Source organism: Phlebotomus papatasi, chromosome 5 (genome assembly GCF_024763615.1).
Source record: "Phlebotomus papatasi isolate M1 chromosome 5, Ppap_2.1, whole genome shotgun sequence".
Classification (NCBI taxonomy): Eukaryota; Metazoa; Arthropoda; class Insecta; order Diptera; family Psychodidae; genus Phlebotomus; species Phlebotomus papatasi.
The window spans coordinates 894,204-921,952 of record NC_077226.1 but is presented as its reverse complement, the minus strand read 5'-3'; the positions used below and the strand labels follow the sequence as shown (position 1 = coordinate 921,952).

The following is a 27,749-nucleotide window of genomic DNA, read 5'->3' as shown; positions in this document are numbered from 1 at the left end:
GAAAACGATTATGGAATTTGAATAAATATGAAAACAGGGCCAATAAAAAAAACCAGTGATAATCCCAGATAAGCTTGTGATAGCTGAGATTCTTTCCAGGTGACCTCGAAATGCGTGCAAAATTCGATTGTGAATTGAATTTTGAACTCTGTTAACAGAATTGTTAACACCTGGTTACCAATTTATTAACATCTGGTCAGAATTGAGAGAGAGCCTACTGTATTACCGATTACGGATTAATTCAAATGTCAAAAAATCAAAATAAGGAATGACAATTAGACTTGAAAAAATTGTTCTTGTGGCACTTGATGGCAATGCGTTTTTTTTGTCATTTGGCGGTGGGGTATTTAGTCTACATTATGGCTGAAGAGAAAGTGTTTTTCCTTTTTTTTTCTACGGATGGTGAATAATGACTTACTGATTTATAAGTTGGAGAAAACGATTTTCCTCCATGAGTGAACTTAAGGATGTACTCATGTCATTGATGATCATATTCGAACTGGACGGATGAGTGCTGGATGTAACGGCTGCATCTGGTGCCTCTGTCCAATTTTGACAGCTCTGAACATATTCCAAGGTGCGTTGATACACCTCCTGACGCATACCTCTGTGACATCTGTCATCGGTAAAGGCAACAGCTGGAGACATTTGTGATTGACTGATATCACAGCATTGAATTTCAGTTGGTTTTGGCACTGATGGTGCTGCTGTTGTTGGTGGTTCTGGTGCTGCTGCTGGAATTGGTGCACCATTTGCTGGATTTGAGGTTATATTGTCAACGGACATACTCAAACTGGCTATTTCACTGAATTGTGGCAAATAGTCACAACTTGTTAGTCCGGAAGTTGCTATTGGGCCACCAGATGGTTCCAATGGTGGCCACTGGGGTTCATCTTCGGTCTGCTGTGTTGCCTGAACCTTGAAAAAAAAAGAAATTATATGAATGAGTGTCAATAAAATGTCAATAGAGAGCCTCTGTCTTCTGGTATTTGAATTCTGATTCTAACGACATTTTGCTATGACTTTGAATGGTGTTAGACGAAACATTTTCGGCGACGGCAAAGCTAAATTGCGCCGGATTTTTCTATAAAAATTATTTTCAAGGCATTGTTATTAAATTCTGTTATATTTCAAGGTATTATCATCCAATTTCTCTTCAGCATTGCATAAACGAGCAGTAGAAAATAAAATCTTCTTAGCAAAAAATTCGAAATGGTCATTACAAAACTAAAAAAAGTACAGCAAAAAGTTGCAATAAAAGATAGTAAGAAATTACAAAAAGGGCAATAAATAATTAAACAAAAATTTTGATCTGTAAAAAATTAAACATGACGAGGAAAAAAAAATAAAAATTGATGAGCAAATAAATTAAAAACAAGTAGTCAAATAAAATATTAAGAATGACCAGTAAAAGCATTCAATTTGGGCAGTAAAAAGTTTAAAAGTGCTTTAAGAAAAAATTAAAAATTTGAAGAGAAAAAAATAAAACCTAAATGATAAAAAAAAAATTAAAAAATGATTAGTAAAAGTAATGAGCAATAAAGAAATGAGCAATAAAAAATTAAAAAGTGATCACCAAAAATTTAAAAATTAGCAATATAAAATAAAATATGGTGAATAAAAAAAATAAAAATGAGCAGTGGGAATACTCGAGTTGATCAGTTAAAAATTAAAAAAGAGATCGGCACCCAGTGCCGGATTTAGGTGGGTTCCCCGAGGTTATGGTACCGGGCCCTCACATTTTAGAGGCCTCCACATTTAAGAAGTTTACTATAGTCACAATGGCCACAAAATAAAAATTATTACAAAAAAAAACTACAGTTTAACCTGCTTTAAGTATTAACGATTAAAGCATTTAATATACAAAAATATAAAACCAGTGATGAGCCCAGATAAACTTATAGTAGCTGAGATTCTTTACAGGTGACCTCGAAATGCTTGCAATTCGGAATACGTGAAAATTCGATTGTGAGTTGAATTTTGGGGGTAATGGCTCTGGCACACCTTTTAGATCAGGAGAATTTTATGAAGTCAAAATTCGACTCTCTTTCTTTTCCACACGCTTTGTATATGCCTATCTCATTCTCTCGTACTCTTCTTCTTCTTTTAAACATCACACCAAATTCAATTTAGCTCAATCGAATTTGAAGAGCAAAAGAATGAGATAGACATTGCAAAATGTGTGAGAAAGAATGGGATGTGAATTTCGACTTCACGAAATTTTCCTGATCTAAAAGGTGTGCCGGAGCTATAAAGAATAGCGTCGAGCCAATTTCATCCATTTCGACTGCCAAGAACAGTTTACTCGACGCGATTCTTTACCCCGAAAATTCAACTCACAATCGAATTTTCACGCATTCCGAGTTGCAAGCACCGCGAGTTACACGCATTTTTGAGGTCTCCTGTAAAGAAGATCAGCTACCATCTGGGCTTATCACTGGTCATTTTCTATTTTAAATAGTCTGATTGGGGAAGACCAACAAAAGAAAAAAAAAGTTCATTGAAATCTGTTAATAAACATAAGTGATAGAGTCCAGTCCATATGGCTATATAGTAAGGGTCGGGATACAGTGGGTTGGAGTAGAGACGGATGGGACCCATTATTAGAAAGATCTTGCTCTCAGATACAATATAGGCTAAAATTTTGATCGAAATCCCTTCATAAACACAAAAAATGCAGTCCGGGAAAAACGTTTTGGGCTATAGCTCGGGTCCGGGAACATCGAGGGAGGAGTACGACCCACCGTTGGAAAGGCCTCGACCCCAGCTGCAACATATTAAAATTTAAAGAAAAAGCATAGTCTAGTTTTCGAAATATTCGTGATCGATTAGTCGAAAATCGATTTTTCGATTAATCGGACATTTGATTAAATCGGATAAAATTAGCATGTCAAGAGTTCTAGTGCTCCACGAGAGCATTTCAAAACACCAATTTTTTTTGCATTCCGATAATTAGAACCGGAGATATGACCATTCAAAAATTCAATTTTTGACCCCCTCTAGCTCAGGTCAAGGGGGTCGGAGGCCGTGAAGTTTGGTATCGATAGAAAGGTCTTAGATCCAACCTAGATAGATAGATAGATAGATAGATAGATAGATAGGGGGGGTGGATTTGACATAATCAACTTCTAGCGGCCCAATGACTTTTGCCCAACCTTTGCCGAAAACCGCTTGTCGATATCTCTTTCCGTTCTCTCTCCAGAAGTCTAAATGTAACGGACGGGAAGGGACGGGACGTCCACGAAAATCGATTTTTGGCGCACATGATTTTCGTGATCTATGAGTGTCAAACCGTGTACATCCAAAATTTGGGCCCGATCTGACGAGGTCGGATTTCACCTCGAACCACAAAAGGAAATTTAAAAAAAAGGGAATTAAAAAAATTAAAAAGGAAATTTTAGTTTTAATTGATTTTTTGTTTGTTCTACATTTTCAGATGCATCAACAGCTTCTAAAATTGATTTTGCCGTGCAGCAAAATCTCGGAAGTACTCTACGTAATATCCAGGCAAGTAAGTTGCAGAAAAGGACAGGATCAAAAGAGCAGGATGATAAAGAACCATTTCAATTCAAGGTAGAACTTTAAAAAGGAAAGGGTTACATACTTGATTGAGGTACTGAAGCATCTCATCCGGAATGACAAGTTTATTTTCCACCATTTCCCCTTCGGCCACTTCATCCAGGACAACGGCCTCATTGGGATGCGTTGGTGATGGATCCAGTCGTTGCAGATGTGCTGCCAATAGATGCGATGATGGAGCCGGTGGTAGACTCTGTCCGCCATTTGTTGTCGTTGACAGTTGACTGCTACGTCTCGAACTGCCCGGACTGATTGGATCATAGAGAGAATGCGTCTGACCACCTCGACCCGATGATGCATGACTTATTTGACTGCTTCTCCGGCTAAAATCGGCACTTCTCATACTACCGTAGTAACTACTGGCAATACTCGTTGCACTATCTTTCCTCACACCCTTACCACCATCAACCGTACTACCCGGAGGTCCTGTACCCGGTTCCATTTTTAAATTTGTTATACGCCTATTGAGTTCACCGATTCCAATGGCCGTTTCGGGAATATTTGACAATTGGGCAGCTGCAAATGTGGGTTTTGTGGCCAAACGAGGACTCCGGAAACGTGTCCGGAGAAGTCCACTACCTCCAAGACCCACCATTGCACGTAGAACAACCGGTAGATCAGCTGCTTCTACATCATCATCTTCATATGGCCATCCCGGATCACTTGTCAATCCTTCAAAGTGATCACCAGTGCCATCTATACCACCGCCGCACAGTAAATGTGCAGCTGGTGATCCGGAAGCTGCTGGTAGAGCTGGCGAATTTGCCTCAGATTCAGACTTAATACTCGGACTACTCAGACTATTTGTCTTGCCCGATTGGAGATCATCGCTACGTGGTGAGGCATCAGCAGCAGCAGCTCCGCCATCTTCATGTCCGGCAGATCCCGGTGGATGACTATGTGGACCACCATCTTGACCTTTGTGCTTCTTCGTGGCATAGAATTCAGCTCCATGAACGGTTTTAACGTGTTTCCGCAGAGACGATGGATCAGTATACCGTTTTGTGCAACCCGGTGCCTTGCAAACGTACGGTTTCTGCAACAAAACCAACAACATAATTCCAAAAAAAAACCCACAAAAACCCAAAAATCTAAATCCTAACCTCATTGCTATGTGTCCGATTTTGATGTTTAGCCCGATCTGATGCATTACTAAAGGCTTTGCTACATCCAGGATATTCACACATGTACGGCTTTTCACCCGTATGAGATCTCAAATGTGTCTTTAGATTTTCCAGCCTTGAATAGGCCTTGCAACAGCCCTCAAACTACAAAAATTCAAAAGGTAAGGTAAAGTACCCTTTATTCGACCGGTTCCTCTATTCGACCGGTTCCTCTATTCGACCGGTAGATTTATTTATTCAATTTAATTATATTTGCTATAATATTTTGTATATGATCTAACATTAATAGGTCAATTATTCTTTAAATAATACGAATCAGTGAAAAATTCATAGAAATTGATGAAATTCACCATCAAATATTCAAAAATTGACCCACCGGTCGAATAGAGGAACCCGGTCGAGTAAGGGTACTTTACCTTATAGCAAATATCACAAATCAAAAGAAAATCCCCCATGATAAACTTACCGTGCATTTATGAGGTTTTTCCCCAGTATGACGTCTCATATGTACCACCAACATATATTGTGCTTTAAATGGTTTCTCATCCCGCGAACATTCATCCCATTGGCACACAAATGACTTCTTATTGGCATGAATATGATCATTATTGATATGCTTAACTAATTCAGCTTGTGTACCAAATTCCAATACACAATCCCTCCAATGGCAATTTGTCTCAACAAAATCACCAGGTTCATCCTTGAGATCTGTCGTATCGGCCAATTGTTGTTGACTCTCAATAGTTGGTTCACGTCTCTGTGCACCGGAACGACGTTTTGTAACAGCAGCTGATGCACTATCAGCCTCAGCTTGAGCCACCTAGAAAATAAGGATAAATGTATTTTGCTGAGAAAACACACTTCCTGGTGAGGACCTAAAGGGGATTCGAACCCAGGGCACTTGAAACCAGGGACGTAACGTCCATTGTTCTTCTCCAAAATCAAAATTCGGTAAAATATTGCCACATTTTTGTGAAAAAATTAAGAAAAACGTACTAGGCGAAGTTAGGCATGGTATAAATTCCTATCGGTCTTATCCTCTGATATCCAATATCCGATTAAAAAATCGCAGTGTTTGGTGGTACCCCGTGTTTGGTGGTGCCCCAGTTTCCCCTAAGGAATTTGCTTTAAAATAGGTATTTCATATTTTTGGAAAATGACTGAAACCAACAAATGAGGCATTTAGAGTGATCGGAGCGCGATGTCTTAGATGAACAAAATTGTAGTCCCAAGTGTTGCCTATCGCCCGGTGTCAATGAATTTTTAATATTTTGTTTTGTTTATTTTATACAAATTTTTAAAACCTCACTTTAAGACCATTTTTTTGGAAGTTTTTAGAGAAACTCCAATTTTACACACTGAAGGAGTGGTTTTACAAACTTTTTTGTAATTATCAAAATTAAAGCACAACTAATGACCTTTTCAAAGAACCTACGTCTTTTAAATTCTGCTCACCAGAACCTGATATATAACGAATAATGTAAGGAAAAGCAGAAAAATAATAAAAGTATTAATTAAAAAAAATTGAGACGTGATTGAGCAAAACTAAAACCATATTCTTAATCAGGGGACTCGACTCTATCAAACGTACCATGTGGGACCTTTGAGACAAAAACCGTGTTGCATAGTGTTATTTGAGAATAAGTTTTATGATAATTTTTAATAAATTTCTATGTTGGAATAATTTTGTTTGTTATTTTTGGCTATGCATAATTTTGCAGAATTCTGGGACAGAATTTGTCAGAAAGTTTCTGCAAATTCTCTGACGAATTCTTGCCAATAATATACCGATTTTTTTTATAGATTTAAAAAAAAATGTATGAGCATTATAGGTTCTTTTTCCAAAGCAGTTTTGCTTAAAGAAAATTAGAAGTGTAAAAAAAATTCAAATTCAATTATCAACATGAGAATTTTAAAATATGTCTTAGTTTAGCTTAAATATTTATTATTTAGCAAATATCTGGAGACTTGCAAAAAATATTCTAGATTCCTTTAACATTCTACTTTGCAATTACGTACAAACATAAGAAAAAAATAGTCAGGAAAAATTATGTTCCTTATGGGACACCGGTGTTCCAATCGTCTTTAAAGGGGAAAGGACGAGAAGATTTTCAGTGACCGAAAATCAACAATAATAATAAAATAAAACGAAAGCAATGGAATATTTTACATCTAACCTTAGAAAATCTAACAGATAGGGACAAAAAGAACCCAAAAATTTAAAATTTCTGAACGTATTAATGAATGATAATTTTCACTCTAATGAAAAATATTATTTATATTCCCAAAAGGGATTTTCTTAAAAAATTATAAATATAAAAAAATTAATAAAATAAATAAATCACTTATCAATACGGTAATCTGGAAATTCACCACTTTTGAGCTTTTATATCAAACAGTTGGAGATTTGCAAAAAAGTATTCTAGATTTACAAACATTTGACAGAAATAACTTTAGGAAGTGAGGTTAAATTATTTTCTCTATGGGTCACTGGTGACCAAATCGAACTTAAAGGGTTTCAAAGGTCACTGAATTCAAATTCTTTACATTAATTCATTACAAACTATTAACCCATTCCTTGTCCGCTTATCCGTTTATCTGTTTATCCGTCTGTTCGTCTGTCCATTTATCCGTTTAGCTGTCTGTCCGTTTGTCCATCTGTTCGTCTGTCCGGCTATCCGTTTGTCCGTTTATCCGTTTGGCTGTCTGTCCGTTTGTCCGTCTGTCCGTCCGTTCGTCTATCCGTCTGTCCGTCCGACTGTCGCCAGCTCTAGAGGCCAAATGGTTACAGACAGAGACTTGGGACCTTCGGGGAACCCCCCCCCATAAATCGATCCAAAACCATGTTTTTTTGGGATTGCTCGAAAACGCGTCATGCGATTTTTTTCATTTTTGAATATGTTTTAGAGATTACCCAGACGAACATATCGTCCATATACAAAAATCCCGTTGAATTATTCGTAATGACGGTTTTTCAAGGACAAAAGTTAAAAAGGCTCTAAAGAGTGCATTTATCAAGCGAATGGGGTCATGTTTTGGGTCGTTGGAAAGGTCTTGGAATTTCCGATAAAACTGAACCGGTTCCAATCGGTTTTTAACCGCTAATGAACCGATTCATAATCGTTAACTGATTTTTTTTATCTGAAAATTCAAAATCAATTACATTACTTTTAAAATTGTCACGAGTTCTTACTGTTTTTTTTACTTTTAAAATCACGAGTTCGAGCATTTCGCAAAGCCTGAGACGCTTTGCCATCCCTTTTTTATCGTGTTGAAAAAAAAAATCTATTTAAATAAAATATGCAGATTTTCAGTTTTCGTAACCTACGTAACGTTCAGTTTTTTTTTTAATTGAAATTTTTAAACTACATCATACTGCAATCTATATTTAAATTCACTTACAAAAATTTTGGCTACTCCCCATCGACAATGAAAGGAGGACCTAAAGGGGATTCGAACCCAGGGCACTTGCAAATGCAATAAGTTGTAGGGGTACCTCTTACCTGTGTACTAGAACTAGGTTGTTCGGTGGGTCGTCGCTGGACATCACTAGAGCTAACATCTTCGGGTCTTAGGGGTGTTCCAGGTGGCCAGGCACCCGTTGGCGGTAAGGTGGGAAAGGTAGGTGGTGGATGGTGCAGTAGACCACCAGCTGATCGCAGTAGATGAGCCTGAAGTTGCTGTAGATGTGGTGTCATGGCGGCATGCATCCCAAGTGCTGGACTAAGTGTACCAGCTGACAAATGGCCATAGCTACCGGCTGCCGATGATGCCCTAGAACCACCAACTAACGTAGCTGCTAGGGAATTTGGCGAAAAGCGTATCATGGAATTGATGTCAAAGGAATCCGAATATGGCGATGATGACAGTGGCCTCTTGCGACTCATTGTTGATGCCCTAAGACTACCCGGACGTGGTGTACTCAGCCTAGAACCATCAATGCTGAAGTGAAAGTCCCCACTGGCCAGACTATTTGTAGCATGGAGATCTCCAAGAGGTGTTCTACTTGCCAAAAAATCCGCACTAAGTCCAAGACCTATCGCCCCACCGTTACAAAATACACCAATTAAAATTTTATAACAAAGAATTAAAAACAAAAACAAAAAAGAAAAAGAAAAAAAAGGAAAAAATTCTCACATCTCTCATGTGTGCATCTTATGCAAAACACGTGCTAGAGAGAGTCCCCATACACCAGAAGCATATTTCATGCCATGTCTTTTGTCTAATAATAAACCATCCCGTATCTTTATACTTCCGCTCATGAAAAACTCACAAGTGCACATTCAAGATCAGTTTCACATTTCAATTTTCTTTTTTTTTCTCCTTCTTTAGAATTAAAATTTCAGCACCATTTTCAATTGAAAAGCTTCTAAAGGAAACTTCAAGGGGATTAAGAGGTAAATCCTTGTGTCTTAAGTCTCTAAATCTGCCTCTAACAGACAAGATAGGCTTTCACGGATTCTATATTTCTCCCAAATAGAAGTAATCAGAAAGAATTCAATCAATTCAGCGCTTTTAAAGTCAATTCAGCGCTTTTAAAGTCAATTCAGCGCCAATTTTAATCAACTAAAAGCCTCTAAAGGAACTTCAAGAGGATCAATAGGTAAACTCTTGTGTCTTAAGTCTCTAAATCTGCCTCTAACAGAAGAGATAAACCTTCACGGATCACATATTTCCCTCAAATAGAATTAATCGCTAAGAATTCAATCAATTCAGCGCCAATTCTAATCAATTGACAGCTTCTAGAGGAAGTTCAAGGGGATTAAGAGGTAAATCCTTGTGTCTTAAGTCTCTAAATCAGCCTCTAACAGACCAGATAGGCCTTCACGGATCCCATATTCCCCCCAAATAGAGTTAATTTTTAAGAATTCAATTAATTCAGCGCTTTTAAAGTCAATTCAGCGCCAATTTTAATCAATTGACAGCTTCTAGAGGAACTTCAAGAGGATCAAGAGGTAAATCCTTGTGTCTTAAGTCTCTAAATCTGCCTCTAACAGAAGAGATAAACCTTCACGGATCACATATTTCCCTCAAATAGAATTAATCGCAAAGAATCCAATCAATTCAGCGCTTTTAAAGTCAATTCAGCGCCAATTCTAATCAATTAATAGCTTCTAAAGGAACTTCAAGGGGATTAAGAGGTAAATCCTTGTGTCTTAAGTCTCTAAATCATCCTCTAACAGACAAGATAGGCCTTCACGGATCCTATATTTCCCCCAAATAGAATTAATCGCTAAGAATTCAATCAATTCAGCGCTTTTAAAGTCAATTCAGCGCCAATTTTAATCAATTGAAAGCTTCTAGAGGAAGTTCAAGGGGATTAAGAGGTAAATCCTTGTGTCTTGAGTCTCTAAATCAGCCTCTAACAGACAAGATAGGCTTTCACGGATTCTATATTTCTCCCAAATAGAGTTAATTTTTAAGAATTCAATCAATTCAGCGCTTTTAAAGTCAATTCAGCGCCATTGGGATTGATCTTGATGAATCCCAAAAGTTTAATTTTGCTTTTTGGGATTGATTTATGTGGTTTTGATTGAAATTTACTGGGATTGGTTTATTAATTTGAATATTCAAATACTAACCGTGCAGCGAAGCCGTTGGACTTGAGGCATGTTGAAGGCTATAGAGGTGTTCCATGTATCCAGGTGCAATCCGGTAGGCTGGATGGAAGTCTGCGGGAGTTGAGGCTTCGGTGGATACCGTGGGATTGGATGTAGCATCAGGTGGAGCCGTTGACGCGGCACTAATTGCCGCCGCGCGCCGCAATTGGAATTCAGCATAATTTGTGGTATTGGCCAGTCTGAAGCAAAAAACATAACATAACAAAAAAAATCAAAAATAGAGTAAAAAGCATAAAAAAAAATAAGAAAACAACATAAGACAAGTTATTTCTCACTCTGTAAAGCCAATTGACTCAATGTAGAGGAGATTATTCCAGACATAAAACATAAACAAACACCAAACCTTTCAACGCATTGCATCAATAAATAAATATATACCCATTTGGAAAAAAAAAGAAGAAAAAACTGGAGAATATTTTGCTTCCATTTTGGACTTTCCATTCTATTTTCTTTCTACATCTTGGGATTTATTTATAAACCCCTTTAACCAAAAGGGTATTTAACTCTGACTCTCCTCAAGTCAGAGGTTTCTCTTTTGCAAAAAATATCCACCCTTTTATTGAATTTAATACTCAATTTAGATTTTTCTTTCTGCAAAATTTTCCTGGTTTTTTTTCTGAGGTTTTTAAAATCGTTCAAGATCATCAAAATCGGTCAGAATTAGGATTTTAACTAAAACTTTGTTGGTAAAACAAATTAGAATGACCAATGGGACATTTTGAAGGAAATTTTTCACAAGTTTCCACAAGGGAACTAAAGATAGCTTCTTCAAAGGAGTTTTAGAGAATTTTTTCAGCTTTCCAAAACCGTCACGATCATCAAAATCGGATTTAAATTGGATTTTTGGCGAATTTTTAACCAAAGCCTTGTAGTAGTTTCTTTTGAATAATGTGCAAGGGGAAAGATTGAAGCAACTTCTCATTGATTTCTTCCATGGAAATCTACTTTTCTTTTTTAAAAGGTGAATAAAGAATTTTGTCAGCTGTCTAAAACCGTCAAGATCATTAAAATCGGTTTAAAACTTGATTTTTGACGATATTTTAACCAAACCCTTGCAAAAGCTTCCCTTGATAAATGTGCAAAGGGTAGCTTTGAAGCAAGTTTCCATTAATTTCTTCTACGAAAACCTACCCTTCTTTTGCAAGTAATAACAAAGAATTTTCTCAGCTATTCCAAAACCGTCAAGATCATCAAAATCGGTTTGAAATTTGATTTTTAGCGAATTTTTATCCAAAACCTTTGCGAAAAGCTTTCTTAAGAAGATCCAAAAGGAAAAGAGTCAAGGTCAATTTGAGAGCAATTGCCTCCTAGAAAAGTTCATTCTACAGAGAGTTTTCCTAGAAAATTTACTTAGCTTTCCAAAGCCGTCAAAACATCATCAAAATCGGATTGGAATTGAGTTAACGATGGGATATAAACGAAAACCTTGCAGAGAAGGCTTACTGAATTATTCAATGGAAAATTTGAAGGAGCTTTACACTAATTTATTCAAAGAAAATCTATTTTTCCTCATAGGAGTGGTAAATAGAGAATTTTCTTTGCTTTCCAAAACCACTAAGAAAATTAAAATCGGATTACAATTCGATTTTTGGCGAATTATCAGAGAAAACTTTGCAGAAGATACCTTTGAAAATATCTCAAAAGAGATTTCCTTCAATTCTCAATCATTTTTTCTTGGTATTTCCTTCAGGGAAAATCTCATTTAGCCCTTTACTGACAGTCAGGGAATTTTATCAGCTTTCCAAAACCACTAAGAAAACCAAAATCGGATTTAAATTCGATTTTTGGCGAATTATCAAAGAAAACTTTGCAGAACATACCTTTGAAAATATCTCAAAAGAGATTTCCTTCAATTCTCAATCATTTTTTCTTGGTATTTCCTTCAGGGAAAATCTCATTTAGCCCTTTACTGACTGTCAGGGAATTTTCTCAGCTTTCCAAAACCACTAAGAAAACCAAAATCGGATTTAAATTCGATTTTTGGCGATTTTTTAAACAAAACTTTGCAGAAGATATCTTTGAAAATATCTCAAAAGAAATTTTCTTCAATTTTCAATCTTTTTCCTTGGCATTTTCTTCAAGGAAAATTCCATTTGGCTCTTAACTGTTTCCCAGGGAATTTTCTCAGCTTTCAAACAAGCCTAAAATAATCAAAATCGGTTTTTAAATAGCTCTACAGTAGAAGCTTTCCCGAAACATTGCATTTGGCTGTTGCGTGGTACAATTTCTGGTTTTTCCTATTGGTATTCGTTGGGATTGGGTTTTCACTGGATTTTATTGTATATTGTTTATTGAGAATAATTTTTGAATCCCAAAATACCTTTTGCAATCAATCCCACTGGTGGGATTAATCAATATGATGGATTTTATCAACTTTAAATTGGAATTTGATAAGTTTTTGTACCAAAAATACGCTTTTTTGCCATTGGTATTCATTGGGATTGGGTTTTTACTGGATATTGTTGAATATTCTTGATTAAATTTCTTCTTAGAATCCCTAAATACTTTTTGCAATCAATCCCACTGGTGGGATTAATCAATTTGATGGATTTCATCAACTTTCAATTGGAATATGTAAAGTTTTTGTGCCAAAAATACAGTTTTTTGCCATTGATATTGATTGGGATTGGGTAAAAGGGGTAAAATATTAAAAATTACCCAAAAAATTGATTGAGAAATTGAGATCTTTCGGAGATTTAATTGAGAAAAAGAAACTAACAAAAAAAAAGATCCATCTCTTCTTCCTAAATTGAGTCATTTTCCATGCACTTGATTCTTGTGTTGAGTCTCCTGAAGTTAAGAAATGCGGTTGATGTCTCGGTTGTTGTTTCTTTCTTTTTTTTCTGGTCTTCTATCTTCTTTTTTATTTCTTTCTTTTCTTAATTTATTCTTTCTTGTTTTCGTCATCTTCGTGCTCGAAAAATATGTTGTATCTTTCATTTGGAAATAGCGCTTATTCTGCATCATTCTCTCTTCGTTTTTTTTGTTGTTGTTGTCGTTGTAAAAGAATTGAATTAAAGCAAAAGACGACTAAATCTCAAAGACAGAAAAATCAGAAGAGAGAGAGAGAGAGAATATAAAGATGTATTGAGAAGAAATAAAAGAAAAAAAGATTACAAAAAAAAATGTATACCTTTGGAAAAATGGTCAGAGTTGATTTGAGTTACACGATTCAAATTTTATTTATTTTTTTTTACATATATATATTTCTTTTTTTTTAAAATTTATTTCTTTCGGTTATTCTCCAATCTCTTTTTTTGATTTTTGTCTCTCTTTTCCTCTTACTGTATCTTCAAAATAGTTTCTTTTTTTTTTTCTTTTCGTTCTCCAGGGCAAAAATATATAATGAAGAAATTATCTCATTTTGTTCCTCATCTTCTTCTTCACCCTGGAACACTCAACGCTGAAAATGGGTAGAAGCATATTTTTACCAAAAGAAATAAAACGATCACGGTGATTTTGTGAAATACTTTAGAAATTTTTCAATTTTGGGATTCAAAGAACAAAGTGTTAATCGAAAATATAGAAAGGCTACCCTATAAAATCAATCCTAAAAACAAAATTACACCTTTGGGATTCATGAAGATCAATCCCAATGGCGCTGAATTGACTTTAAAAGCGCTGAATTGATTGAATTCTTTGCGATTAATCCTATTTGAGGGAAATATAGGATCCGTGAAGGCCTATCTTGTCTTCTAGAGGCTGATTTAGAAACTTAAGACACAAGGATTTTCCTCTTAATCTCCTTGAAGTTCCTTTAGAAGCTTTCAATTGATTAGAATTGGCGCTGTATTGACTTTAAAAGCGCTGAATTGATTGAATTCTTTGCGATTAATTCTATTTGAGGGAAATATGGGATCCGTGAAGGTATATTTTGTCTGTTAGAGGCTGATTTAGAGACTTAAGACACAAGGATTTACCTCTTAATCCCCTTGAAGTTCCTTCAGAAGCTTTTAATTGAATAGAATTGGCGCTGAATTGACTTTAAAAGCGCTGAATTGATGGAATTCACTGGGATTGGGATTATTTGATGGGAAGGCAACGGGCAGATGATCAAATTGATGTTGCTTTGGATGTGTTTAAGGTGAATTGAGGCAAATGAAGAGGTTTTTCTTCTTATTAACTTTATTCTTTTCGCCTTCTTCGTGGGTCATCATTTGGCTGTTCTTTTTCGTCGCTTTTTTGTCCTTTTCTTTCGAGAGGAAGAGAAGGGCTATGTGTTTTTTTTTCTTGACATTTCTTGCCGTTTTAACTGCGAATTTTTGGTATTCTGTCAAAGTCCTTTCTGATAGAGCTTTGACATTTTTTTTTGAATTTATATTTGACGGTTTTTTTTTCTTGAAAGGAAAACCAATCTATTTTTTCTCCCTTCAGAAATGACTCAATAAAATAGGAAATAAATAGAATAAATTCAGAAAAAAAAGAAATAAATAAATAAATTTAAGAAAAAAAGAGAAGAGACAGTGGTTTTTGTTGGAAGAAATCTCGCGCCTTTGAAATCGTGAGACAGAGAAACCGGTTGAAGGAGTTTGGAGGTTGGTAAGATTGGAGTTAAGAAAGATCTCTCTCTTTCTTTGGCCGGGGCTTTCGTGTGGTTTTAGTGTATTGGTCACCCATTCTGAGAAAAAGCGACTTTTGTGCCAACGATAATTGAAATGTTAAATCGATAATTTATTCATCGAAATCGAAGCGCGTCAGGAATGTTCTTTCCAAGAAAGAACCTCTCTCTCTCCACACAAAACTTCAATACCATCAACTATTATCCATCTAACTCTAACCATCTCAATCCCAAAAGCATCTTAACCTCTTCATTCCTTAACACTTCCAACCCAAGAAATCACACAGGTCACTGGCTTTTGTTCTTTCCCAAACGGACAAAATAAATATATTAAACTTCTTCTTTTATTTTTTTTGTTGCTTTTCATTCCTTCCAATAGCTCACACCTTCATGTTTTAATTAATGAAATAACTTTTCAATTTAACGCATTTAAATCCCCTAAATATCATGAAAAGTCGCCAATATTACTCAAATTCCAATTTAAACCTGATAAAATCCATCATATTGATCAATCCCACCAGTGGGATTGACTCCTAAAGGTATTTTTGGATTCAACAATTATTCTCAATCAAGAATATTCAATAAAATCCAGTGAAAACCCAATCCCAACGAATACCAATAGGAAAAACCAGAAATTGTACCACGCAACAGCCAAATGCAATGTTTCGGGAAAGCTTCTACTGTAGAGCTATTTAAAAACCGATATTGATTATTTTAGGCTTATTTGAAAGCTTAGAAAATTCTATAAAAGGTAGTTATAATCCAAATGAATTTTCCCTGCAGGAAATGCCAAGAAAAAATGATTGAAAATTGAAGAAAATTTCTTGAGACATTTTCAAGGGAATCTTCTGCAAAGTTTTCGTTAAAAATTCGTCAAAAATCGAATTTAAATCTGATTTTGGTTCTCTTTGTGGTTTTGGAAAGCTGAGAAAATTCCCTGAGAGACAATTAAAATCCAAGTGGGATTTTCCCTGAAGAAAATACCAAGAAAAAATGATTGAAAATTGAAGGAAATTTCTTTTGAGACATTTTCAAAGGCATCTTCTGCAAAGTTTTGTTTGAAAAATTGCCAAAAAGCGAATTTAAAACCGATTTTAATTTTCTTAGTGGTTTTGAAAAGCTGAGAAAATTCCCTAAATGACAGTTAAAAGCCAAATAGGATTTTCCTTGAGGAAAATGCCAATAGAAAATGATTGAAAATTTGTTCTGAGACATTTCCAAAGGCATCTTCTGCAAAGTTTTGTTTGAAAAATCGCTAAAAATTGAATTTAAATCCGATTTTGGTTTCTCCTCAGTGATTTTGGAAATCTGAGGAAATTCTCTATTAACTAGTCTGATGAGGAAAAATAGATTTTCATTGAGGAAATTGGTGTAAAGCTCCTTCGAACATTCCTAATTCACCTTTTGCAAAATTCTGATGAAAAATTAGCGAAAAATCCAATTTTTAACCGATCTTGATGATTTTAACGGTTTTGGATACCTGAGGTAATTCTCTATTAATTTCTTGCAAAAGAAAAGTGGGTTTTCCTAAAAAAAAATCAATGAGAGGTAGCTTGAAATTTCCCCTTTGCACATTTAACAAGAGAACCTTTTGCAAGGGTTTCGTTAAAAATTCGCTAAAAATCCAATTTTGCTCCGGTTTTGGTGATCTTGACTGTTTTGGAAAGCTGAGAAAATTCTCTATTTATCACTTGCAAACGAAAAGTAGGTTTTCCTTGAAGAAATTAATGGAAACTTGCTTCAAAGCTACCCTTTGCACATTTATCAATGGAAGCTTTTACAAATATTTCGTTAAAAATTCGTCAAAGATTCAGTTTCAATCTGATTTTGATTATCTAGACAGTTTTGGAAAGAAAAGGAAATTCTCTATTTATCATTTGCAAAAGAAAAGTAGGTTTTCCTAGAAGAAATTAATGAGAAGTTGCTTCAAAGCTACCCTTTGCACATTTATCAAGAAAACCTTTTGGAAGGTTTCCGTTAAAAATTCGTCAAAAATTCAATTTTACTCCGATTTTGATGACCTTGACGATTTTAGATAGCTGAGGAAATTCCCTATTTATCACATTTAAAAGTAAAGTAGGTTTCTTTTAAGGAAATTAATGAGAAGATGCTTCGATGTTACCCTTTTCATATTTATCAAGAGAATCTTCTGCAAGGGTTTCGTTAAAATTCACCAAAAATCAATTTTCAAACCGATTTTGATGATTTTAACGATTTTGGAAAGCTAATGAAATTCTCTATTTACCTTATGAAGAAGAAAAGTGGGTTTCCCTGACAGAAATTAATGAAAAGTTGCTTCAAATTTTCCCTTTGCACATTTATCAAGGAAGGCTTTTGCAAAAGGTTTCGTTAAAAATTCACCAAAAATCAAATTTCAAACCGATTTTGATGATCTTGACGGTTTTGGAAAGCCGAGGAAATTCTCTATTTATCACTACCAAAAGAAAAGTAGGTTTTCCTAGAAGAAATTAATGAAAACTTGCTTCAAAACTTCCCTTTGCAGATTTGTTAAATAACAAGAGTACCTTTTGCAAAATTGTTGACTTTTCCGAGATTTTTCCAAGATTTTTCCTCAATGAAAATGCCAGTAAAATTCAATGAAAAGTCTCGATAAAATAGATAAGGTTCCTTTCTTTTTTTTCTTTTTGGTTGGGATAAAATTGTAGCATAAAATGTTCCAAATGATGATGATCAAATGCAAGGTGGATGGAAGACAAATAGAAAACAACAAAAAAAAAATGTGGAAAGAAGAAAAAAACGAAGAAAAGCATCAGACAGTGAGAAAGAGAGAGATAGAAATAGGCAAGAAAATAAAATGTTTAAAAAGATGAAGCAAGTCTTGGAAGAAGTTGATTGAGTCGTTGAGGAGAAGAAGGCTTTTGGCTCTCTTTTTTTTTCTTCTTGCTTTTGCTTTTTCTTTGGGATTGAAAGAATAAGAAGAAGCAATTGAGAGAAGGAACGTATTCATCCTCATTTTGTGCTACATATATATGTATTATATATATATATATATATATATATATGTAGAGATATATTAGAAAGAGATCTTTTTATTTAGCTTTTAGTGTTGCTCCGTCTTTCGTTGGAATTCGGTCCTGGCTCTTGTCTTTTATGCTTTTTTATGTTTTATGTTGTTGTTTTTTTTTTTCTTTTAATTTTGTATTTTATTTATTCTTGTTCTTTTGGTTGTTTAAATGTTGCTGATGCTTCCACCAACACAGAAATAAAATTAAAAAAAAAAGAAGCAAAATAATACCAAGAAGATAGCAAGAAAAGAAGATGAAGACAATAAAAGAACAACAAAAAAAGAGAGAAAAAAATAAAAAAAAATCATGTGGAATGAGAAACACGTTGAGCAAAGACGAGCACCAACAAGAATAAATAAATAAATAAAAAAAAATATTGAGAAAAAAAAGGTAGAAGAAAACACGATACTCCAAGAGGAAGAAATGGTTTAAAAATCATTCTAATTGAGTTATTTATCGCTTCATATGAAACCCATTTTGATCATCTTCCACATATATGTTCCACAATTTCCACACAGACACACAAAAACGCCGAAGCATCCACAAAATCAGCCAAAACAGAAGAAAAAAAACAAGAAATAAGAACTTCTTTTAGAGCAAATAACTAAAAAGAGACTTCTTCGGAAGCTTCACACCTTCAAAATCTTTGTTAAACAGTGAACAAATCAATATTTACAGACAATTACAAACTTCTATCTCACTCCATAGCACCACAAATTCCTCTTTCCACACCAAAAGAAAAAAAAACATAAGACAAGTTAAAAAAGAAAATTCAAAAAATGCTTACACGAAAACCCAACATGGCTTCTTTAACGAGTTTTTAAGGAATTTTCTTAGCTTTCGAAAATCGTCAAGATCATCAAAATCGGTTTGGAATTGAGTTAACGATGGCATTCAAACGAAAACCTTGCAAAAGGTTCTCTTGTTAAATATGCAAAGGGAAATTTTGAATCAACTTTTCATTATTTTTTCAGGGAAATACACTTTTCTTTTTCATAAGGTTAATAGAGAATTTCCACAGCTTTGCAAAATCGTCAAAATCATCAAAATCGGTTTAAAAACGGATTTTTAGCGAATTTTTAACTAAAACCTTGCAAAAAGCTTTCTTAAGAAGATCCAAAGGAAAAGTTTCAAGGTCAATTTGAGAGCAATTGCCTCCAAGAAAAGCACATTTTTCAGAGAGTTTTCCTAGAAAATTTCCTAGGCTCTTCAAAGCCGTCAAAAGATTATCAAAATCGGATTGGAATCGAGTTAACGATGGCATACAAACGAAAACCTTGCAGAGAAGGCTTATTGAATTATTTAATGGAAAGTTTGAAGGAGCTTTACACCAATTTCCTCAAAGGAAAGCTACTTTTCTTTATTAAAATAGTTAATAGAGAATTTTCTCAGCTTTCCAAAACCACTAAGAAAACCTAAATCGGATTTCAATTCGATTTTTGGCGAATTTTTAACGAAAACCTTGCAAAAGGTTCTCTTGTTAAATGTGCAAAGGGAAAATTTGAAGCACCTTTTCATTAATTTCTTTTAGGGAAACCTACTTTTCTTTTTCATGCGGTAAATAGAGAATTTCCTTAGCTTTCCAAAATGGCCAAGATCATCAAAATCGATTTGAAACTTGATTTTCGGCGAATTTTTAACGAAACACTTGCAAAAGCTTCCCTTGATAAATATGCAAAGGATAGCTTTGAAGCAAGTTTCCATTATTTTCTTCTAGGAAAACCAACTTTTCTTTTCCATATCACAGATAGAGAATTTCTCCGACTTTCCAAAACCGTCAAAGTCATCAAGATCGGTTAAAAATTGGATTTTTAGTGAATTTTTCATCAAAAATCTTGCAAAATGTAAATTAGGAATTTTCGAAGGGGCTCTACAGCAATTTCCTTAAAGAAAAGCATGTTTTCTTCTTTAGAGCCGTTAATAGAGAATTTCCTCGGCTTTCCAAAACCACTGAGGAAATCAAAATCGGATTTAAATTCGATTTTTGACGATTTTTCAAATAAAAGTTTGTAGAAGATACCTTTGAAAATGTCTCAAAAGAAATTTTCTTCAATTTTCAATCATTTTTTATTGGCATTTTCTTCAGGGAAAATCCCACTTGGCTTTTAATTGTCTCTCAGGGAATTTTCTCAGCTTTCCAAAACCACAAAGAGAACCAAAATCAGATTTAAATTCGATTTTTGACGAATTTTTAACGAAAACTTTGCAGAAGATTCCTTTGAAAATGTCTCAAAAGAAATTTTCTTCAATTTTCAATAATTTTTCTTGGCATTTTCTTTAGGGAAAATCCCATTTGGCTTTAAAGTGCCTTTTAGGGAATTTTCTCAGCCTTCCATCAAGCCTAAAATAATCAAAATCGGTTTTTAAATAGCTCTACAGTGGAAGCTTTCCCGAAGCATTGCATATTTGGCTGTTGCGTGGTACAATTTCTGGTTTTTCCTATTGGTATTCGTTGGGATTGGGTTTTCACTGGATTTTATTGAATATTCTTGATTAATTTTATTCTTAGAATCCAAAAATACCTTTTTCAATCAATCCCACTGGTGGGATTAATCAATTTGACAGATTTCATCGACTTAAAATTGGAATTTGATAAGTTTTTGTGCCAAAAATTCGCTTTTTTGCCATTGGTATTCATTGGGATTGAGTAAAATATTAAATATTAATTTTCCGAGCTTTCCAAAACCACTAATAAAACCAAAAATCGGACTTAAATTAGATTTTTGGCGATTTTTTAAACAAAATTTTGCAAAAATGCCTTTGAAAACGTCTCAAAAGAAATTTTCTTCAATTTTCAATCATTTTTTCTAGGTATTTTCTTCAGGGAAAATCCCATTTGGATTTAAACTGCCCTTTAGGGAATTTCTGTTTTTTCGTATTGGTATTCATTGGGATTGGATAAATGTTTTTGGTATTCATTGGGATTCATCAAAATCAAATTTTCAAGTGCCCTAACTTACTGTCATTTAACTGTAGGTCCTTTGGTATTCGTTGGGATTGGGTAAATGTTTGTGGTATTGATTGGAATTGCTGAGATTTAAGTTAAATTGAAGTATTTCACTAACTTTCGTGATTAATTCCCATTGGTATTTGTCTTAATTAATCCCAATCACTATTTTTTTCAATTCAATATTTTTTTCTTAATATTGGTATTACCATTATTTGTATTTATTTTGTCTTTTGAATCAGGTAAATTGTATTTGTAAGTAATCAAATGTTCAATTGAAATGTTTTATTAAACCAGTACACAATTTTGTATTATGGTTTTTTTTTTCTTTCTTTCTTGTATTCTTGTCTTAAGAAAATGGTTTATTTGAGAAGAGAAGATGATGATGAAGAAGTAAAAGAGAGAGAGCAAAGGAAAAGAAAGAAGCTTAAGAAGATGCCCACAAATTGCGCTTATGTTTCAATCATTTTTGCGTGCTGAAATTGAAGATGTTCTTCATCTCTCAATTATCTCCTTTTGTCTCTTCTTCATCTTCGCTTTTTGCGATGGTCAGAGAAAATGAAGCAATTATCCAAGTTTCTTCCTTTCATCCAACCATTCGTGCTTACTTTTTGGGCATCTTTTATTCCCTGTTTTGTTGTGCTCCAAAAAGGGGCACTTGTTGCAATTGGAAGTTCCTCTTCTTTCCTCTGGGTGGTCCCCCTAAAACCATCCCCAATCCTCCCTCAGCCTCTTACCAATCCCACATACTTTCAAATTACCCAATTTTGTCCACCTGAAACCCTTCAATTTGCCCCCAAACAACAACAAAGCAGAAAAAAAAACAAGCTCTTCTTGACTCTAAATAACTTCATTTACTTCTTCAAAAATATCTTCAAAAGATCTCAATCGGTTAAACATCTTTGGGATTCGTTGGTATTGGAGAAAAAATTGAGAAAATCGGGGATTACCCAAAATGGACTTCGAAACTTTTCCTTTGGATCTTCTTAAGAAAGCTTTTCGGAAGGTTTTTGTTTGAAAAATCGCCAAAAATCGAATTTAAATCCGATTTTGGTTTTCTCAGTGGTTTTGGAAAGCTCAGAAAATTAATACTGAATATTTTGCTCAATCCCAATGAATACCAATGGCAAAAAAACCGTCTTTTTGCCATAAAAACTTATCAAATTCCAATTTAAAGTTGATGAAATCCATAATATTGATTAATCCCACCAGTGGGATTGATTGCAAAAAGTATATTGGGATTCTAACAAGAAATTTAATCAAGAATATTCAACAAAATCCAGTAAAAACCCAATACCAATGGCAAAAAACCGTATTTTTGACACAAAAACTTATCAAATTCCAATTTAAAGTTGATAAAACCCATCATATTGATCAATCCCACCAGTGGGATTGATTCCGAAAGGTATTTTTGGATTCAACAATTATTCTCAATCAAGAATATTCAATAAAATCCAGTGAAAACCCAATCCCAACGAATACCAATAGGAAAAACCAGAAATTGTACCACGCAACAGCCAAATGCAATGCTTCGGGAAAGCTTCTACTGTAGAGCTATTTAAAAACCGATTTTGATTATTTTAGGCTTGTTTGAAAGCTTAGAAAATTCCCCAAAAGGTAGTTATAATCCAAATGAATTTTCCCTGCAGGAAATGCCAAGAAAAAATGATTGAAAATTGAAGAAAATTTCTTTTGAGAATTTTTCTAATTCATCTTGAGTAAAGTTTTCTTTGAAAAATCGCCAAAAATGGAATTTAAATCCGATTTTGGTTTTCTTAGTGGTTTTGGAAAGGTGGGAAAATTCTCTGAAAGACAGTTAAATCCAAATGAAATTTTTCCTGAAGAAAATGCAAAGAAAAAATTATTGAAAATTTCTTTGGGACATTTTCAAAGGCACTTTGTGCAAAATTTTTTTTAAAAAATCACCAAAAATCAAATTTAAATCCGATTTTGGTTTTATTGGTGGTTTTTATAATGCTGAGGAAATTCTCTATTAACAGCTCTCATGAAGAAAACTAGGTTTTCTTTGAGGAAATTGGTGTAAAGCTCCCTTGAAAATGTCTAATTCACCATTTGCAAGATTTTGATGAAAAATTCACGAGAAATCCAATTTGTAACCGATTTTGATGACTTTGACGGTTTTGGAAAGTCGGGGAAAATATCTATGTGCGATATGGAAAACAAAAGTAGATTTCCCTAAAATAAATTAATAGAAACTTGCTTCAAATCTTCCCTTTGCACATTCATCAAGGGAAGCTTTTGCAAGGGTTTCGTTAAAAATTCGCCAAAAATCCAATTTCTAACCGATTTTGATGACTTTAACGGATTTGGAAAGCAGAGTGAATTCTCTATTTATTGTGTGTAAAAAATAGGTAGGTTTTCATAAAAGAAATTAGTGAAAAGTTGCTTCAAATCTTCCGTTTGCACATTTATCAAGGGAAGCTTTTACAAAGGTTTCGTTAAAAATTCGTCAAAAATCCAATTTTCCTCCGATTTTGATCATCTTTTGACGGCTTTGGAAAGCCTGGGAAATTTTCTAGGGAAACTCTCTGGAAAATGAACTTCTCTTGGAGGCAATTGCTCAAATGGACCTTGAAATTTTTCCTTTTGGATCTTCTTAAGGAAAGTTTTTTGCAAGGTTTTAGTTAAAAATTCTCCAAAAATCCCATTTAAAACCGATTTTGATGATCTTGACGATTTTGGAAAGCTGACGAAATTCTCTGTTTATTACCTGAAAAATAAAGCTAGGTTTTCCTAGAAGAAATTAATGGAAACTTGCTTCAAAGCTACCCTTTGCATATTTATCAAGGGAATCTTCTTCAAGGGTTTCGTTAAAAATTCGCCAAAAATCCAATTTAGCTCCGATTTTGATGATTTTGACAGTTTTGGATAGCCAATGAAATCCCCTAAGGGCTTTCCAAAGTAGCCAGACAGGCTTTTCCTATAGGAAATTAGTGAAAAAGTGTGTTAATTGAGCTCGTTTAAATTCCTTTAACGTTGCACTTATCCAGGAAGTTATTGCTTTTCTTCGGGCAACACCAACACAAAAAGGATCCAAAGGAATCCCAAGAAGAAAAAAAATGTGAAAAAAGGACACTGAAAGGTCTCTTTATCGTCACTTTTGGAAGGGATTTCTCTATTGTTGTTGTTGTTCTTCATGTTCTCCCTTTTATTTATTTATTTTTTTCTTTTTATTTTTTTTCTGAGACTGGAATAAATGAAGATTTTAGAAGGAAGAAAGGCCACACCAAAAAAAAAAACACAGAAAAACAGAATGAAAAGAAAAAGGAAACCTGCGTTTTTGTTGCATGGAAAACGACAGGTTACCACAAAAAAAAAGGAATTTTTTCCTTGGAATTTTGTGTAACATTTCTCTATTTTTGTGTCTCTTTCCAAGGGGCTGTTCAATGGACAAAAATGTGCATCCTTTTTTTGGCCAAAATATTTCGTTGTAGCATCGAAAAAGTCCAAAAATAAATTTTAAACAGATGGCAAACAGACGGATTCCTTGTTGATGATTATACTTTAAGAATATAATCTTGAGAATGAACTTGAGATGTTTTACTTTTGCCTTCTTCAGCAAAAATTAACCATACAGAGAAATAAATGAAAATAAAATTGCATTTGAGAAAGATTTTCTTTCACGACGTGACTCTCAGATGCTTCTTCTCGTTTTCTTTTTTGTAAACAAATGACCTTAAACAAAATCGCATTTCAAAGAAGGATAATTAAAAAGTAAACGTGCTGATTTGGCAAAAAAGGAAACTTCTAAAGGGAGAAATATCTTGATGAAGAGAAAATTTCAAAGATCATTCTTCTAAACACTGCAAAAGCTTTTCTTCTTAGCTCTCTAAAACCGTAAAAATCATCAAAATCGGAGCAAAATTGGATTTTTGACGAATTTTTAACGAAAACCTTGCAAAAGGTTCCCTTGATAAATGTGCAAAGGGGAAGTTTAAAGCAAGTTTCCATTAATTTCTTCTAGGAAAACCCACTTTTCTTTCTTACATGATAAATAGAGAATTTTCTCAGGTATCCAAAACCGTTAAGATCATCCAAATCGGATTGAAATCTGATTTTTAGTGAATTTTTAACGAAACTCTTGCAAAGATTTCTCTTGTTAAATGTGCAAAGAATTGAAGCAACTTTTAACTAATTTCTTCCAAAGAAACCTACTTATCTTTTTCACACGGTAATTTGAGAATTTTCTCAGCTGTCCGAAGCCGTTAAGATAATCAAAATCGGTTAAAAATTGGATTTTTGATGAATTTTTGACGAAACCTTTGCAAAAGCTTCCCTTGGTAAATGTGGAAAGGGTAGCTTTGAAGCAACTTCTCATTAATTTCTTCTAGGAAAATCTAATTAATCTTATTAATTCTCATAAATAGAGAATTTCCTCAGCTATCAAAAACCGTCAAGATCATTAAAATCGGATTTAAATTGGATTTTTGGCGAACTTATAGCTAAAACCTTGCAAAAAGCCTTCTTAAGAAGATCCAAAAGGAAAAGTTTCAAGGTCCATTTGAAGGCAATTGCCTCCTAGAAAAGCTCATTTTCCAGAGAGTTTTCCTAGAAAATTTCCTAGGCTTTCTATAGCCGTCAAAAGATCATCAAAATCGGATTGGAATTGAGTTAACGATGGCATACAAACGAAAACTTTGCAGAGACGACTTATTGAGAGGGTTTCAGTGGAAAGTTTGAAGGAGCTTTACACCAATTTCCACAAAGAAAAGCTATTTTTCTTCCTTAGAGCTGTTAGTAGAGAATTTCCTCAGCTTTCCAAAACCACTGAGGAAACCAAAATCGAATTCAAATTCGATTTTTGGCGATTTTTTAAACAAAATTTTGCAAAAATGCCTTTGAAAATGTCTCAAAAGAAATTTTCAATAATTTTTTCTTGGCATTTTCTTCAGAGAAAATCCCATTTGGCTTTAAAGTGCCTTTTAGGGAATCTTCCCAGCTTTCCAAATCCACTAAGAAAACCAAAATTGGATTTAAATTCGATTTTTGGCGATTTTTCATACCTTTGAAAATGTCTCAAAAGAAATTTTCTTCAATTTTCAATCATTTTTTATTGGCATTTTCTTCAGGGAAAATCCCATTTCGATTTTAACTGTCCCTCAGAAAATTTTCTCCCCTTTCCAAAACCACTAAGAAAACCAAAATCGGATTTAAATTCCATTTTTGGCGATTTTTCAAAGAAAACTTTGCAGAAGATGCCTTAGAAAATATTTCATAGAAATTTTCAATCATTTTTCTTGGCATTTTCTTTAGGGAAAATCCCATTTGGCTTTTAACTGTCTCTTAGGGAATTTTCACAGCTTTCAAATAAGCCTAAAATAATCAAAATCGGTTTTTAAATAGCTCTACAGTAGAAGCTTTCCCGAAGCATTGCATTTGGCTGTTGCGTGGTACAATTTCTGGTTTTTCCTATTGGTATTCGTTGGGATTGGGTTTTCACTGGATTTTATTGAATAATCTTGATTGAGAATAGTTTTTGAATACTAAAATACGTTTTGGAATCAATCCCACTGGTGGGATTGGTGAGATTTGGAGGTAAAATGGGCAATTTTGGGTCTCCAATGGCCATTTTGGTATTGGTATTGGCTGTGATGACCTTGAAGCCTTGCTATTTCTTTTTCAAGGTCAAAAAGACAGGGTAGCTAGACGTAGGAGGCTAGGAGTAGAGAGACTTACCCATGGTGGAAGGGATTGTCCCAGAGGTAGATGCCGCCGGCTGGACCGGCCTGTGCAGTCCCATCTGGTCGCTGGTGATGCTCCAGGGCGGCCGAATGAAAGGCCACAAAGGCAGAGGGGAAGGGTGGTGGTGGTGGGGGCGGAGGGGGTGGTTGGTACGTTGAAACGGAAGGTGTAGTGGCAGCCGTGGCGCCAGCAGCGCCATTCAATTGATGCAGCGGCAGGTGATTGAGATGATGATGAGTATGATGGAAAAGAGGATGAATTTGAACTTGATCGTGCAGAAATGAAGCCTCCTTTTCCGGCATCTTCACTTTTTAATTAATTTTTCTATCCTTTTTTTCTAAATTTTGTTATTATTTCTTTTTATTTCTGTATATTTCCTTTTTTTGTTGTTTTTTTTTAATGGTTTCACGTAGTATTAATTGACATTTTAACGGAGTTTTTAGCTACTAATAACTTCTAGATTAGTATTTTTTTCTATTTTTTCTGTTTGGGATTGGGTTTTCTCTATTATTTATTAAATTTAAAGTCAATACCAATCAAATGGTATTCAAAAGAATCAATCCCACTTAAATGGGATTGATTTAAATTAACATAAGGGCAGCTTTGACACTTAAAAATGCATTGGTATTGACATTTTAATCTTTTAAAATGAATCCCAATAATCGTGGGATTCACAAAAGTCAATCCCACTTAAATGGTATTCATTTTAAAAAGATTTTTCCATTTCCACAAAAATAGACGACGATTAAATTTTGTTTTTCCAATTAATTTCAGTATTTTAACATATTTTCTAACCTCCAAAAATAGAGAAAAATAAATCCAAAACAAAATAAAAATAGAAAAAAAAAATAAATCAAACTATTTGCACATTGAATCACTTTTGGTATTGAGTTTTTTCTTCTTGTTGTTGATTAAATCATTTAATAATTACACTTCACTAAACTTTTTTCTCTGTTTTCTATATTTTTTTTTAAATATTTTTTCTAATTTTCCAATTGGAAAAATTAAAGAATTTTCACTGAATTTTTTTCCTCGGTATAATCTTATTTTTATATTTTTTTTAAAGTTATTTTTTAAATTTATTTTTATTTCCTTTTTGTGTGTGTGTTTTTTTTTTTTCGAAAAACGAAAATCCAAATTTTTTCACAACATAACACGCCGCCACTCGATCACCGCAGCGTTTCTCTGGCA

At 34.2% G+C, this 27,749-nt stretch overlaps 1 protein-coding gene across 3 annotated transcripts; it reads right to left on the bottom strand.

The window, feature by feature from the left end:
• Nucleotides 1-397: 397 nt before the first annotated feature.
• On the bottom strand, nucleotides 398-27,749 carry LOC129808739 (transcriptional activator cubitus interruptus). 3 transcript variants are annotated; one of them, XM_055858541.1, is made up of 8 exons: nucleotides 27,354-27,749; nucleotides 26,553-27,004; nucleotides 10,286-10,503; nucleotides 8,207-8,739; nucleotides 5,170-5,523; nucleotides 4,683-4,847; nucleotides 3,605-4,615; nucleotides 398-918 (listed from the first exon to the last, which is right to left on the bottom strand). In XM_055858541.1, the coding sequence occupies exons 2-8, from the start codon at nucleotides 26,858-26,860 to the stop codon at nucleotides 415-417; spliced, it is 3,093 nt and encodes a 1,030-aa protein (XP_055714516.1). In that variant the 5' UTR covers nucleotides 26,861-27,004; nucleotides 27,354-27,749; the 3' UTR covers nucleotides 398-414. The 3 variants fall into 3 exon arrangements, with proteins under 3 accessions (XP_055714516.1, XP_055714517.1, XP_055714518.1); XM_055858542.1 differs by having other exon boundaries at nucleotides 27,437-27,749; XM_055858543.1 differs by having other exon boundaries at nucleotides 26,553-27,001; nucleotides 27,437-27,749.